At 34.7% G+C, this 14,269-nt stretch overlaps 3 protein-coding genes across 5 annotated transcripts; 1 reads left to right on the top strand and 2 right to left on the bottom strand.

Moving 5' to 3' along the window:
• Positions 1-256: 256 nt before the first annotated feature.
• On the bottom strand, positions 257-1,928 carry LOC146160867 (maleylacetoacetate isomerase-like). Its single transcript, XM_083384105.1, has 4 exons — positions 1,669-1,928; positions 1,415-1,580; positions 1,152-1,343; positions 257-667 (listed from the first exon to the last, which is right to left on the bottom strand). The coding sequence occupies exons 1-4, from the start codon at positions 1,917-1,919 to the stop codon at positions 533-535; spliced, it is 744 nt and encodes a 247-aa protein (XP_083240231.1). The 5' UTR covers positions 1,920-1,928; the 3' UTR covers positions 257-532.
• Positions 1,929-4,877: 2,949 nt separating this feature from the next.
• Positions 4,878-6,523, top strand: LOC146160866 (UBX domain-containing protein 1-A-like). Its single transcript, XM_083383805.1, has 7 exons — positions 4,878-5,038; positions 5,104-5,249; positions 5,317-5,404; positions 5,462-5,581; positions 5,647-5,881; positions 5,991-6,174; positions 6,244-6,523. The coding sequence occupies exons 1-7, from the start codon at positions 4,989-4,991 to the stop codon at positions 6,285-6,287; spliced, it is 867 nt and encodes a 288-aa protein (XP_083239931.1). The 5' UTR covers positions 4,878-4,988; the 3' UTR covers positions 6,288-6,523.
• On the bottom strand, positions 5,203-8,640 carry LOC146160865 (acidic fibroblast growth factor intracellular-binding protein B-like). 3 transcript variants are annotated; one of them, XM_083383804.1, is made up of 8 exons: positions 8,433-8,640; positions 7,719-7,917; positions 7,532-7,658; positions 7,345-7,445; positions 7,153-7,277; positions 6,936-7,063; positions 6,753-6,881; positions 5,203-6,696 (listed from the first exon to the last, which is right to left on the bottom strand). In XM_083383804.1, the coding sequence occupies exons 1-8, from the start codon at positions 8,521-8,523 to the stop codon at positions 6,526-6,528; spliced, it is 1,071 nt and encodes a 356-aa protein (XP_083239930.1). In that variant the 5' UTR covers positions 8,524-8,640; the 3' UTR covers positions 5,203-6,525. The 3 variants fall into 3 exon arrangements, with proteins under 3 accessions (XP_083239930.1, XP_083239928.1, XP_083239929.1); XM_083383802.1 differs by having other exon boundaries at positions 5,204-6,696; positions 6,936-7,081; positions 7,141-7,277; XM_083383803.1 differs by having other exon boundaries at positions 5,205-6,696; positions 7,141-7,277.
• Between the last annotated feature and the right edge of the window lie 5,629 nt (positions 8,641-14,269).

The following is a 14,269-nucleotide window of genomic DNA, read 5'->3' as shown; positions in this document are numbered from 1 at the left end:
ATGCTTAAATTAAAACATATGTATTAGCGTGCGCATAACTATTAATCGACCGCCGCAGGTTGAACACCGTTGCCCTAGTCTAAGCCCATGGCTTTTAGAAACTGCTGGTGTCTTAATATGGTTTGGTTTTTGGCAAGGATAGAAAATGCAGATATCCAAAGGGTCCAATTTACCAGTTTTAACAATACGCTTACATTGATATGCTGTAAATATTTTTGATTGATGTCCATCTTGCAATTTTATTTATATCTTCAACTGAACGCGTCTAAATTTATTGAAACTGTTCACTGCAATACCACAACAAGGTAAATGTACTAAATTTTGTAAAAATATTAAGTGCGATATAAATATCAAATATCAGTGATTTTTGTGTATATCATGTGAAAGAAATAAATCAAACCCTTAGTACGTGAATAGTCTTGCAGGAATAAAATATACTCAAAATGTACATTAAAACAAGAAAACTGAAATTGGTTATATTTTAAAGACGGCAGAAAACATGATTAAGCGACATTTAAAGTTAGGTAATTATTCATTTGTTTGGACAATCAATTTGTTTGTCCGGACTGGCAGCCTGAACTGCCTCATGTTGTAATAACAATTTGTTTATTTTACTGATAGTTGGATACAAGTCAACATCCACTTCAAATCTTTGAGCATTGTACACCTAAAACAAAATTTAGTACATTACTATATTAAAGCAGTTAACTTATCTTAGCAGAACAATCCAAAGCCGCCTGAAAAAGGTAATGGTTCACTACCCAATGAAGTCCGAGAAAAGTATAATTATGCTTGTTATGAAAACTGCTTTCAGAAATAAAATAGAAAAATGGCCCATAACAAACAAAAAGTGGACATAACCTTGTAGTAATTTAATCAATTAAAACAGCTCCTCTGGTAATAAACAGTCATTTGGTGTCATTCACCCTGAGATAAGTTAACTGTGTTGGACATCAAAAACTTAATGAACAAAAACTATCAGGAAAGCTATTTGGATTATCCTTTCACCTTGTAGCAACACTTCATATCTGTAGCGATCTAATATTTGATGTACAAGCATACTTGCCAGTCAAGAATAAAGCAAAAGTGATGTGCAAAATAAATGGGTAGAGGCTAGATTAGAATTAGAATATAAAACGATTTTTAATTACCTGAGGCACTAAACATGCATCAGCAATTGTAATATCATCACCAACACAATATTTTCCGGAAGTGGAAACCAGCATTTTTTCTAGGGCTGTGAATCCTGTCTCAATCCAGAATTTTCCCCATTCTTGTTTGGTGTCGCCAATTTTTTGCAAAACCGAAAGATTTTGCAAAGGTTGAATTCCAGAAACGATTGTCTAACATAAACATGAGTAAAATTGGCCAACTGGCTTTACATAACATCATGTTTGCAACACATCACATATACCTCAGCAATTTGGCGAACTTTAGCTCGTTTAATAATATCAGTTGGCAACAGTGGTGGACCTTGCAGCTTGTATTTTTCTTCTATATACTCCATGATCGCTATTGATTGAGTTATTATAGCATCACCATCAACCAATGACGGAACTTGTCCAATCGGATTCACTTCTCTACAAATACAGCAAGAAAACAGTAGACAAAACACTAAAGTCTATTTGGCTTTCAACTAAAACCCGATGCTATGAAGTATAAATATACCTGTATTCTTCCTTCCGTTGCATTCCTCCATCTTGAACAAGATGAATTGGAATAATTTCATGATCAACACCTTTCAGTGCTAAACAAATTCTCACTCGCCATGAACAAGAACTTCGCCAATATGAATAAAGTTTAAGAGACATGCTACCTTGAGTTAATTTTTTACATTTAAATATTAAGGTAATATTAATAAAACAAATTAGAGTATTCAATAAAACTAACAGTTTTTTGATTGCCCTAATAACAAGCATAAATATAATTAAAATTTAGTGTAAAATTTTGCAATAAATTCTGCATTTTCTTTCAGGTTTATTTAATATTACCAATTATATCATACCCTAGACCAGACTATAATTGTAGTAGAAACAAACACTAATAATATGAATTGCCATTTCAGGGATAGCAAGGATGTTTTTGAGAAACAGCCTCATGGTGCCCAAATTTGTTTTTGCACTAGTTGCAGTAATAGATCACAAGCATTATAAGCCTTTGCTTTCACATAATGTAGACAATTCAATAGCAGACATGTTAAAAAGGAATTTAAGACATTAATGTTGGTGAACGTCAAGAATATCTAAAACAGAAAAACAACGAAAGGTTAAAAAGTGCTACTTGTGGCTGTCTGGCGACCACCGTCCTATACTATCCAGGTTAGGAAGTTAGGCATGCATAACCTTGATTGCACCCCTAAAAATTTGTCTCGGAACACCAAGATCTCGGCATTAAGTGCTATGAAATGCAGACTGGAGTTCAGGTTGGCAACATTTTCATGGTACACATATTTTGTCGGCCAGAATTTGAGGAGGATAGAAAGAGGGTTGATGTTTGGGCTTGGGTGGGTCAAGCATTGTTATTAAATAAATAATATAATAATATTTGACCCACCCACACGACTTGGGCGAAGTTGGTGCGCTAGATTGGTTTTGGACAATATCTCCAAAGGTTGTGACGATACAGAGTTGAAATTTCTACACAATCCTTATATTGGTTACATCTTTCCAGCAATCGTGCACTTTTAGCAAAAAATATTAATATTTATTTTTATGAATATTAATATTTAGCCATATTAACACCTAATTTTCGAACTTTCTCGCTTATTTTTTTACGGTATAAACAACAAGGCATACTCTTCAAAAAGAACCATCGCTTGTAGTCAATATCAATCGGGCTAGAAAATTCAACTCTGTATCGTCACAACTTTCGGAGATATTACCCAAAACCAATCCAGCTAACTTCGCCCAGGTGCCTACAACACTGGTCATGGAACTTTGGGACTGGTAAAATCAGTTAACGTCTTCATTATAAAAAGTAAAATCTCAGAGTAGATAGGGTATTTTACTATGTTTATTTTAAAATAAAAAAGTTTAATAATTGCTAACAACGTAAGTTGTTAAAACAACATTGCCTGAAGCCAAGGAGAATACTATAACAGACTAACACAGGGGTCGGCAACCTTTTTCTAGTCGCGGGCCAAAACCAAACTCATACAGATCTCTGCGGGCAGGACAAAATGATAACTAAGAATTGTGTTATTTTCATGTTAGAACAACTGTGAATCAGTCGGGCCTCGGATCGTTTTTGCATTTAAAAACTTGTTTAATTACATTTAAGGAGGCAGTAAAGTGTTGGCGCATAGTGCGAAAAAAGGCGTTGTTTGGTATAAAACTCGAGTTCACATGTCGTCATCCATACTACTAATGAAAAATGAGATAAAATGCTTTGAGGGACGCGATGACATTTAAAGTTAATGCAAGTCACAACTGGCAGGCGAAGCGAGCGCGATTTTTTATTTTTTTTGGTACACCGGCATTTCTTTTAGATTTCTGCAAGTTTTATTACGTTGACGACAATAAAATAATGCTAAAAAATATATGTACAATAATTTTTAATACGTCTGCGTTTGTCCGCGACCCACTGGGCAGCCTTCCACGGCGCAACGGTAAAGAAACGCTGATCTGTTCAAAAGACAGCATCAAAACATAAGCCGTAGAGTGCCGACCCCTGGCCTAACACAAATCTCTTTGGCCTAACATAACCTTGCTGTTATGGTTTCGGATGAATGGGTCGCGATTCCCTTGAGTGCGCTCGGAAAATTTATTTTTAACTATTGCCATTTTGAATAAAATAGATATTTCTTGTGACCGTGTACCACAATATACATTTCAATATCTTAATTTTAAACATTACAAACAAATCTGTACAATTACCGTAAATGGAAATACAATATTCCACTATTGTAGTTGTATATTATGAATAATGAAGTAACCTCCTCATCTTGTTTAACTTGTGGTAGATTCTCCTTTAAAATACCTTGGCAAAAGTTTTGTAATTTGCGAGTTCGTATTTCAGAGTATCTGTAATTACCTCTCAGTCTCATGGAACCATAGTCGAGGCAAACTCTAAATAGGCGAAAGGCTTATTCTTAAACGTCTCCTAGGCCTACATATAAAATATTGGGCAGGTAATCACTTGGCCATGGTAAAAATCAAAACTTAAAACATCAAATAGTGCATCAACCTCGAAAAGATGACAACAGTTTTGAAATTTAACAATGACATTTGTTTACCTTGATGTAGTTTTTTCATTCATACCATATGCATAGAATACTAATTACAGGTGTAGGTGAACGACTTTCTGCGACTACAGCGTATGTGTGCATTTTATACGATCGTTAAGAGGCCTTTACGATGGTAAAAGCTTAATTTGACCTTAGTCAGTACATAAAATCAGTTTGCACATTCTCAACATTATGATGAAAACACATTTTAACAAATTTTGATGCTGAAGTTTGTTTACATTTACGCCTGAAGTAAGTGTCACGCATGCGCAACGGTTTGTAAATGAGGCAGTAGGCCTTCTATGTGGCTAGAAAAAAAAATTGTTTTCACTACAGCTGCGCTGAGCCAACGACATAGAAACAAATGAAGGGAAACTTTCATCTCTTTATATGTCGTTGGCTGAGCCGAGCTAGGCGTAAAAATCGTTCCAAACGTAACGTTTTTCTATAGCTGCACTGGGCTTGAGTTTTAGCATAGCGTGAAAATCGCCACAATAGAATTTAAATGTAAATTACGCTTTGCTTAGCTCAGTACAGCTGTAGTGTAAACGGGCCTTTATCGGTTTGCTATTATAAAATTGTGGTATGCGGTTTTGAAAAAAAAAAAGTTGTGGACAGTATTAGCTAAAGTCATGTATTATTGGAGTTAACGTTAGGGTTATTTCGCTTAGTGTAGGTTGGTTTATTAATTTTGCAAACGGCTTTATTTACCTTCTTTGAAATTTTCTAAGCATTACACATGGTGTAAAAACAGTTTACAAACATGTCAGGTGTTGAAACTCTGGTAGAAATGGGATTCCTAAAGAACCGAGCGTAAGTTTATCCAGTTTGTTAAGGACGCCAAAAGGCATGTGCTTTATGTTTTGTTGTTGTTACAGTGAGAAAGCATGGGCTATCACAGGTGAACGAGGAGGCGTACAAGCTGCCATGGAATGGTTGCTTCAACACAATGAGGACGCTGATATTGATGAACCATATAAACCACCCGAAGGAAGAAAGCTTGGTAAACCGGATGGTAACAAAAGTAGATCACTTGTATGTTGTAATATTATTTGGAAAAATATACAAACATACGTTGTTCACATTTTAAGGCATGAACACAACACAACAAGAACAACCCGCTGTTACTGAAAAAGAAACACCTTTAACTGCTGAACAAAAACAAGAAAAGCTACAACAGTAAGTTTTATATAAATAAAGCAATGTTTCACACATTAAAAAACACTTTTATGTTAGAATACAGGAAAAATTAAAAAAGCGACGCTTGGAAAAAGAAGCAGAAGAAAAAAAAAGGGAAATAGAAATGGAAGTATCCAGAAGAAGGCAAGGCCAAGACATTTCCAAAATCAAAGCAGAGTATGTTAAATTTGTTTGTCATATATATGGTTTTGCTTTGTATATTTTTGACACCAATGTTTTAGTATCCAATTTAAAGAAGCCCAGAAGTTGGCAGAAATTAGAAAAAGGGAAAAACGGGAAGATATGATTGCAAGGCAGCGAGTTAAAGAACAGATTGCAATCGACCGAGCTGACAAAAAAGCACAACAGGAAGCCGCAAAACTAGCGAAAAGTGAACAATTGACCCAATCGTCTTCAACTTCAAAACCTTCTCCTATTAAGGAAGTTAAAAATGATCACACACATGCCAGATTACAGGTGTATGTTTGTTTGTTATTTTACAACAATAGTTTGTTTAACAAAGACTTGATAAAAGGGCCATTATAATATAATTTATATAATTTTCATCCAATAATTTTGCTTTTAGATCCGCTTACCAAATGGAACCCAGATAGTTCAACAATTTGGAGCACAAGAACCCCTGTCTGCTGTGCATCTGTTTGTGGAATTAAATAGAAAAGATGGACACACAGATCCATTTGATTTGATGACTGCATTTCCCAAGCAAGTGTTTTCAAAGGATGATTTGGAAAAACCATTAAAATTGTTAGGTTGGTACGCCATGTTACTTAAAATCATATAGGAGAAAATTATGATTAAACTAATATATTTTCTTACAGGTTTATGTCCTTCAGCAGTCATAATGGTGACCAAACCTCACTGATAACTACACAAGACAAAAGTTTATGTTTTACGCTAAAAAATCACAGTGTATTTTTGCATTAAAATAATCAACATAATTAAAACAAAAAATGTTGCATCATGTGCTTAGAAATAAAACATATTTCTATAATAAAATACATGCTTATTTTTTGCAGCAGCGTTTTTAATCCAATCCATAAAGAATCACATTCGCATACAAAATAATAAAATACTCTCTGTGAGGTGTCAATCTAGTTTGGCTATAACCTGTACATTTGCAGAATGCAGCACTTTGTAGTTTTAAAATATTTAGTCCATGATGTAATGAAAGGAAGCATTTGGGAAAAGTTTTTGGTTGTTTCAAAGTAACTAGAAAGAAATAACTCCAGCTGAGTCCTTTCCAAGCCAGCCGAAAGGCATGGTTCAACAACCTAAAACAATTGATGTTTTAATTATAAGATATAAACCATTGTGAAGCTATGCATACCCTTTCTAACAAATCTAAGAAGTAGTCCCTCATTTCCTTTGTTCTGTACAGGTTGCATGCGATTCCAACCATGCCTCTTGACACTTGCCTAAATATGACATCACACCACACAGGACCCTTTTGTGTGTTCTGTGAGAATCACATTGTTATAGTCATAGACATGAGGCAGTTCTAATGTAGTACCTTGGCTATTTCCTGAAATGTAGTTTGTTTGTGTCTGTCATACAATTTCTGATCAGATATTAATAATTTGACACCCCTCAACTCATGAAGTACATCTCTGTCAATTTCCAAATCTGAATTGTTTGTTCCTAAAACAACAAAACTCTCTTGTTTCGTTTAGTGAAGACTTATGCATACAAACGTTACCACAAATAATTGTAGTTACCAGCCCCAGAACTGTTTGTCCAGCTTTGTACAAGGAACTTTGAGCATTGAACGAAATCATTTAATGACAATGTGGCTAGTTTTCGCTTTGAACACTCAAATCGTTGACTGGACAAAAAAACGATTGCAGCGTAATTCCTGTGGAATATTAATAATTTCATACAAGGGAACATACATAGTTATATATAAGAAAATGAGTTGATACCATGCTAAATCAAATGGCAACAAGAAGTTCAATTGAATGTTTTCCACCAGTTGACCAGGGAGGTCTTCAATAGTCTTATACACTCTTCGACAGTTGTCAAACTAAATAAAATAGCCGTCAGATATTTAAGGTCAATTTGAACTAATAAACAAATGCAAAACAAGAAACTTATGGTGCATTTAAAGACCTGCCGTTGACAAGACTTAAGGCGAATACCACTTTTGGCTGATATCTCATCCAAATCTCTTCTTGTACTTTTGCTTAACTTTTTTCCAAGTAGGTCTCTTATCATTATTTCATCAAACTGGTAATACCTGTAAGACAATTCATTTATTTTTAAAAAAGTTACAATGATATTGTTAGTAAACACTTACTTCGCTATTAATTTTGAAAGTGATTCGTCAGAAACTTGGTAGTTGAGCTGGTTCGAAAGCACTTTTGGAGAAAACAACATTGGTTCAATCATTCCAAAAGTGCGATATTGGTCAAGAATGTAAAAAGTTACTTGGTTTTTGAGGTAGATGTTTTTTGACAAACCTTTCACCTTGATAAACTGGTTTGTTGCTTCTTCAACTTAAGTAAGACAACAATGTTTAAAATGAATCCCAAACCAGCTTAAATAATTACAGAGATATAAACAAGTTTGCGAAGTATGGCAAACAGATTTTTTTTTAATAGAAAGCAAGTATAAGCCAATTAGTATGTTATTAAAAGCCATAAACTTTACAGCATATATTACATTTTTAGTAGTTTTTGCCATGTTGTTTGGCAATCCAAACTAGCTACAGCAATGACAATTTTTGTGTGTTGGATACGTCAGGTTTGTTCACGTTGGAAAGTAAGGCCTGCTTGTCACGCTAACGGTTTTAAGTACTTAAGTACTTCATTTCCAGTTATGCAAACTTCCCAAATAATGCTATTATAGCAGCGCAGTTTTAAGCTGCAAAATCTATGGTTTACAATCTGGGGAAATTGTGAAATTAGTCACAAAAACCCGTTTAATTTTGTTTATTTTGGCATTCAGGATGAATTATCTACCCGCGCCGAGAATTTATGTATAGACTAAAAACGCTTAAACAAGTTCTTACTGGCTAATTGCTGGAGCCATAACCACAAAACATTAAAATCAAAGTAGGTGTTGTTTCCCACAAATACGTCGATATCTGGAAGCGTTTCCATCCGAAAGCAAGAGTATATACGTTAGTCGAGAAATCTAATATAATTGTTGTTGTTGTTGTTCTTTAAACTTGTAGGACGTATTGATCTACTATAACATAATTATTGACCATTGTCATTCTGGCAGGATTTTTTTGGAATTTATTTCGCTCAAATTTTGCCTATTTTTAAATTGATTTTTGATGCGCATACCACATAAAGTGTTTATAATCATTTTTTTGAAGAAAAAAATATTTCTATTTTTATTCCTTATTTTGGTTTGTTTTATTTTATTTCACCCACCCATTATAAAACCTTTATTACTTAACGAGCAATTTTTATTTTTATATAAAGAAAACAAAATATCTCTTTCCTTAAGCTTATATCTGATATTATTTAATTTTTTGGCTTTAAACTTATTGAATAATTTATCAGCATGATAAAATACACTGGTTTACAAATTTAGAGTCATTGAAAGTTCCAGCCACCCTATTAGGCGTTTCCCCCTATTTCGAGGTCACTGATTCGGAAAATGGCCAGGTATGGGCTCACTTTTTTGACTTTGTCGTTTGAATAAGGAACATTTATTCTAGAACTGCAAAGAGTTTGAAAAAAATCTATTGTTCGGAAAGTTTTAAAAAATTGCCTTCCTTTTACGTCCAAAACTCGTATCATGAAAAAAGCGAAAATAGGCCCCGAACAATTTATTATGTTGGGGTAACCAGGTATGGGGTCACTTTTTTGACTTTGTCGTTTGAATAAGGAACATTTATTCTAGAATTGCAAAGAGTTTGAAAAAAATCTATTGTTCGGAAAGTTTTTAAAAATTGCCTTCTTTTTACGTCCAAAACTCGTATCATGAAAAAAGCGAAAATAGGCCCCGAACAATTTATTATGTTGGGGTAACCAGGTATGGGGTCACTTTTTTGACTTTGTCGTTTGAATAAGGAACCTTTCTTCTAGAACTGCCGAAAGTTTGAAAAAAATCTATTGTTCGGAAAGTTTTGCATTTGTATTTTTTTCCTAAAAGTCGTTTCTTAAAAAGCTACGAAGTAGGTCCCGAACAAACGTTGAGAATGCCTAATAGCGATGACGAAATTTTGAATAACTGAAAGGTTCAGAAACATTCAATATAATTTTTATATAGTGCATCATTAAATTGATTTACAAGTAAAATATTTGTATTGTTTTTATTACATCATTTTAATTTTTTCAAAAATATTTGGAAACATTTAAAAGAAAAAATCATTTTGAAAAAGACTAAAAATCAAAAAAATCCTGGCAGGATGATTATGGTTAATTATTGCTGAGTTGTTAGACCATTGTCATTCTGGCAAGAGACTGCACGCATCACTACACATAGAAGCAACGAACTGAATCCGGCCAATATGCTTAGTAATTTCTCTATGGCTACTATAGCAGCCACTTCGTTAATTGTTATTTATCAGAGAGATTTTTTTGTTTTATCGCTGTATCATCGTTTTAATATTTCGTCATGGAAATTTTTCTGTAAAAAACATCAAATGCCGATCTAGCACGATTTTGCAAAGACACCATTTTTCACTGAGTCAGGCCTCGCCGGCTCATACGAACATCCGTTTAAAGTTAACGCATGTTTTGAAATTCGCAATATTGTCAACAAATCGGTATTTTTAGAATCGAATATGCGTTTGGCCAGTTACGTGGCTTTGTCGATCGAAGGACTTGTTTTAGCCATATTGGGACAAAAAAGTTATTTCCGTGTATAAGAGAGTCGAGAGAAAAAGCTTAGCTGAAACCGCCCAATTATCACGTGACGCCTACGTATTATAATATAACAAATAACCATTTTATTGCGTATGTACGTCTTGCCTTTATACAGATCTCTTCTAACGCCTTTATAAGCTTGCGTTATAAGACTCTTTATCATTAGTATTGTGAATCATTAACATTATGATTATTTATTATGAAGATCCGTATCGAATTAAGTGTTGTCTGTTACTCAAGGAACCAATTGAAGTGCTCGTATGTTAGAAGCAGAGTCAATGAACAATTCTATATGAATGCAGTATCTACATTGTAGTCGTAATATTGATACATCGAGGCACAAAAGGCAATTAAATGAGTACTCATTATCAACTACTTCTACAAATTGGCGCGACCCTAGTGAGGAACGAAGCTCAAGAAAAGTTGTACGTTAATCTGTACGGACCACCTACAAGCGACCGCCTAAAAACTATCATGTTTGAAACCTGCAAGAAGCTAGCGGTTGGAAGAATTGATCTCGTCGAAAGATACATCGAAAGACGCTCCATATCGTCAGCAAAGCATTTGCTTGGATTACGGAACGCTAAATATAAACAAGCGTTGCCGATAAAGACATCACCACCGTTTGGAATCATGGAAAACGCAATTGCACATGGATTTCACTATAACTGCGATTCTGCCTAGTTTATCAGGTGAAAAATCTATTATACATTTAAAATAAAAAAACAAAATTATATATATAATAAGTAAAAATATCGACTGAAAGGTCTGTAAATTGTTTTAATGCGACTTTTTATTAAACCATTATGTATCGCATTCGCAAATTATGTATAGTCTATATCTATGAAGTCTAAGCTTAAACGTCGATCGCACGATATTTTGATAAATGTTAAAAGAGCTTAATTTTTGTGCTTGGAGCTCAATAGTTTAAAATCAACGCGTTAAACTTGTGAATCACGATTTAATTTTGTTGTGCACGAAATAATTTTGTGTTAATTTTCCGAATTCTTTTAAACATTTAGTACGTTTTTGGTTTTTAGTTTAGGGAACTCTCGTCATGTGCAGCCGCGTTAGTTAGGTAGTTAAAAAACAAACACGAGTCTAAATACCTCGAAGAAAAGCATAATGATTTTTCCACACGCGAAACATATGCTTCAAAATCGTGTAAGTCTATGAACACGAATTAGGGATAAGCCCAATACCTGCCTTTGTTAAAATTAATAGTGAAAAAGCAGCAATTTCAAAGCGTATTTTCTTGTGATGCGTCGTTATTTTAAAACTTACATTGAACGAATTGTGCAAACTAAAATAAAATGCAAATTTTTAAGGAAATGTTGCTCAATGTTAAAAATCAATAGAATTTAATTTTGTATTGAATCGCAAAAGATGTAACGTGAGTAATTACAAATTGCAGTAATTAATTGTCTAAAACTTTAAAAATAATCTAAAGCGCCTATATTTATAAATATAAATATATGAAACTATAACCAAAATGTTAATAACCTAAGTTTGAAGTGTTGCAATAAAAATGCTCCAGACATTCGAACACACATCTGCCGAAAAATATTTCGACTTTTTCAGAACACAATTCACGTTGGACGGCGAAAGGTCACAGCACAACGCAGCGCACAATGAACGGCTTTCCGGTGACGTCAGAATTACCACGCACCAAACAGGGAGTTTCCCCTGCTGCCGCACAGATTGCCTGAAAAGCTCAATCCACAGCAATACAATGGTGTGTCAAGCACACAACAATTTCGAGCAACTCAGCGAACGCTGACATCAAAGTCCTCGGTCGCCAGTTCAGGCACCAAAGAGAAAACTTTCCCGAGGAATCAGGAATCTGACTAAAAACAATTGCGCAAATGCGTTATGTGATCGAACAATTTTCGCGTCCACGTGTCCACACACATTTCACAAAAACAAATAACCAGCTTTAAATATGCAAGCTGGTCCAAAGTCTAGCATGGGAGTATTTATAGCAGCCACTTCGTTAATTGTTATTTATCACAGAGATTTTTTCGTTTTAATATTTTGTCATGGAAATTTTTCTGTAAAAAACATCAAATGCCGATCTAGCAAGATTTTGCAAAGACACCATTTTTCACTCAGTCAGGCCTCGCCGGCTCATACGAACATCCGTTTAAAGTTAACGCATGTTTTGAAATTCGCAATATTGTCAACAAATCGGTATTTTTAGAATCGAATATGCGTTTGGCCAGTTACGTGGCTTTGTCGATCGAAGGACTTGTTTTAGCCATATTGGGACAAAAATGTTATTTCCGTGTATAAGAGAGTCGAGAGAAAAAGCTTAGCTGAAACCGCCCAATTATCACGTGACGCCTACGTATTATAATATAACAAATAACCATTTTATTGCGTATGTACGTCTTGCCTTCCTTTATACAGATCTCTTCTAACGCCTTTATAAGCTTGCGTTATAAGACTCTTTATCATTAGTATTGTGAATCATTAACATTATGATTATTATGAAGATCCGTGCCGAATAAAGTGTTGTCTGTTACTCAAGGAACACAACAACAACACGCAGCAACATAAATGTAAACGGAAACAATAAGACCTAAAGCAGAAAAATCTATAAAACCATAGTATTAAAACCAACCACATAATACCGCGACAGAATAAGAACTTAATCGTCTGAATACGACATAAACCTGTCGGAATAAGTTCTAAAAAAAAGCTACTGGTCTGGCATTGGTTGTTTTGGTGTCAACGTTTGGGCCCCCTAATTTGAATGGCACCGTTAGGGCGCCGCTGTTTTGCCAACAGATTTGTTGGACTGTTTGAGGTTAATGGTGGTTAATGGGTGGGGTTAGAAAATGGGTTGGGGTTGAAATTATTAAGGGAGTTAGTGATGTACTTAGGGTTGGGGTTAGGGGCTATAGTTAAAATGACCATTTGAACAGCGATTATCACTTATGAATTTGTTTGGGCATGCGATTTGAGTTAGTAGGTTCTAGAGTCTAGACGAAACACCTGGCGTTGCCTGGGTTAAATAAGAATTACTATGTCAAAGCACGTTGCACTCGGCTAACTAGACTAGGTGATTTTTGTTTCTTTGTCTGAGATAATTTATTTTAGTATACCGGTAGTGTCTTGCTGAAACCCAAATTAGGCCACCCCGCTAGACGCCCTTTTCACTTCTCCCGTTACTACCGACTGATTTATAATATGTTTTTTGTTTCAACCTTAAGCATGTTAAGCTATACTTAGCGAAGCGCGGTTAAAGCGAGATGACAAATTACACATCTCCGGGTATCGCAATCAGTGCACATGGCCCAACTATATTTTGTCGCGGGCCTTCAAAAGAAGTATTATTTAGCGGACCAAGGTTACCAAGGATTTTAGTTTGGGGGGGCATAAAAATACTCACATATGACGTCACAAGCTACTTCAACACGTAGTGTTGTAATGTAAACAAGTCATTTTGAAATGAATTAAGTCCCAGTCAACTCATTTGAAAAAATACCAAGTCACAGTCCAAGTCAAGTCAATTCCTATTCGTGCCATTGCAGTAGGCTACATAAAAGTAATCTGTTAAGCTATTGTAATTGATAAACTCGTCCTATTATGAGTAACAATTCAAATAAAAAAATAATACAAACACAATATCCTATACAGGCAGCAATCAAATTGTTTAATGTGCAAAACTTTGAGACAAAATGACATGGGTCCAAGTAAAGTCATTTTTCAAAAGACTTTTTTTTTTAAAAGAGTCGTTTCATTTAAAAACCTTGACTTAAATGACAAGTTAATACAACACTATAAATACGCAACGTCATAATTCAAGTAATCGTACGAAACTTGATGTTGTAAATTTTGAGAAACGTGAAGAGCTGGTGTGCATTTATGCACGTGAAGATGAGTTAATCGCACAAAGCGCATAAATAATTACGTCTAATTGGTTTCAGATGGATAACCGTTTACCTTAGAAGCATATACTTAACGTATTGGGCACGGCATAAAAAGATGGACACTAGAGTCCACACCTGACTGGTGGCTG

This window comes from Ascidiella aspersa, chromosome 3 (assembly GCF_963924565.1).
Source record: "Ascidiella aspersa chromosome 3, kaAscAspe10.2, whole genome shotgun sequence".
In the NCBI taxonomy this organism is placed as follows: domain Eukaryota; kingdom Metazoa; phylum Chordata; class Ascidiacea; order Phlebobranchia; family Ascidiidae; genus Ascidiella; species Ascidiella aspersa.
This window is presented reverse-complemented; position numbering and strand designations above follow the sequence as displayed.

Excerpts from the sequence above, each read along its gene's own strand:
- LOC146160867 (XM_083384105.1), bottom strand. The coding sequence starts at position 1,919 with ATGCTTGTTATTAGGGCAATCAAAAAACTGTTAGTTTTATTGAATACT. Across the intron at positions 1,581-1,668 it reads CAACGGAAGGAAGAATACAG|AGAAGTGAATCCGATTGGAC; the intron begins GTATATTTATAC and ends CTGTATTTGTAG. Across the intron at positions 668-1,151 it reads ATGCATGTTTAGTGCCTCAG|GTGTACAATGCTCAAAGATT; the intron begins GTAATTAAAAAT and ends ATTTTGTTTTAG.
- LOC146160866 (XM_083383805.1), top strand. The coding sequence starts at position 4,989 with ATGTCAGGTGTTGAAACTCTGGTAGAAATGGGATTCCTAAAGAACCGA. Across the intron at positions 5,582-5,646 it reads ATTTCCAAAATCAAAGCAGA|TATCCAATTTAAAGAAGCCC; the intron begins GTATGTTAAATT and ends CCAATGTTTTAG. Across the intron at positions 5,882-5,990 it reads ACACACATGCCAGATTACAG|ATCCGCTTACCAAATGGAAC; the intron begins GTGTATGTTTGT and ends TTTTGCTTTTAG.
- LOC146160865 (XM_083383802.1), bottom strand. The coding sequence starts at position 8,523 with ATGGAAACGCTTCCAGATATCGACGTATTTGTGGGAAACAACACCTAC. Across the intron at positions 7,918-8,432 it reads ATGGCTCCAGCAATTAGCCA|TTGAAGAAGCAACAAACCAG; the intron begins GTAAGAACTTGT and ends GTCTTACTTAAG. Across the intron at positions 7,659-7,718 it reads CTTTCAAAATTAATAGCGAA|GTATTACCAGTTTGATGAAA; the intron begins GTAAGTGTTTAC and ends ATTGTCTTACAG.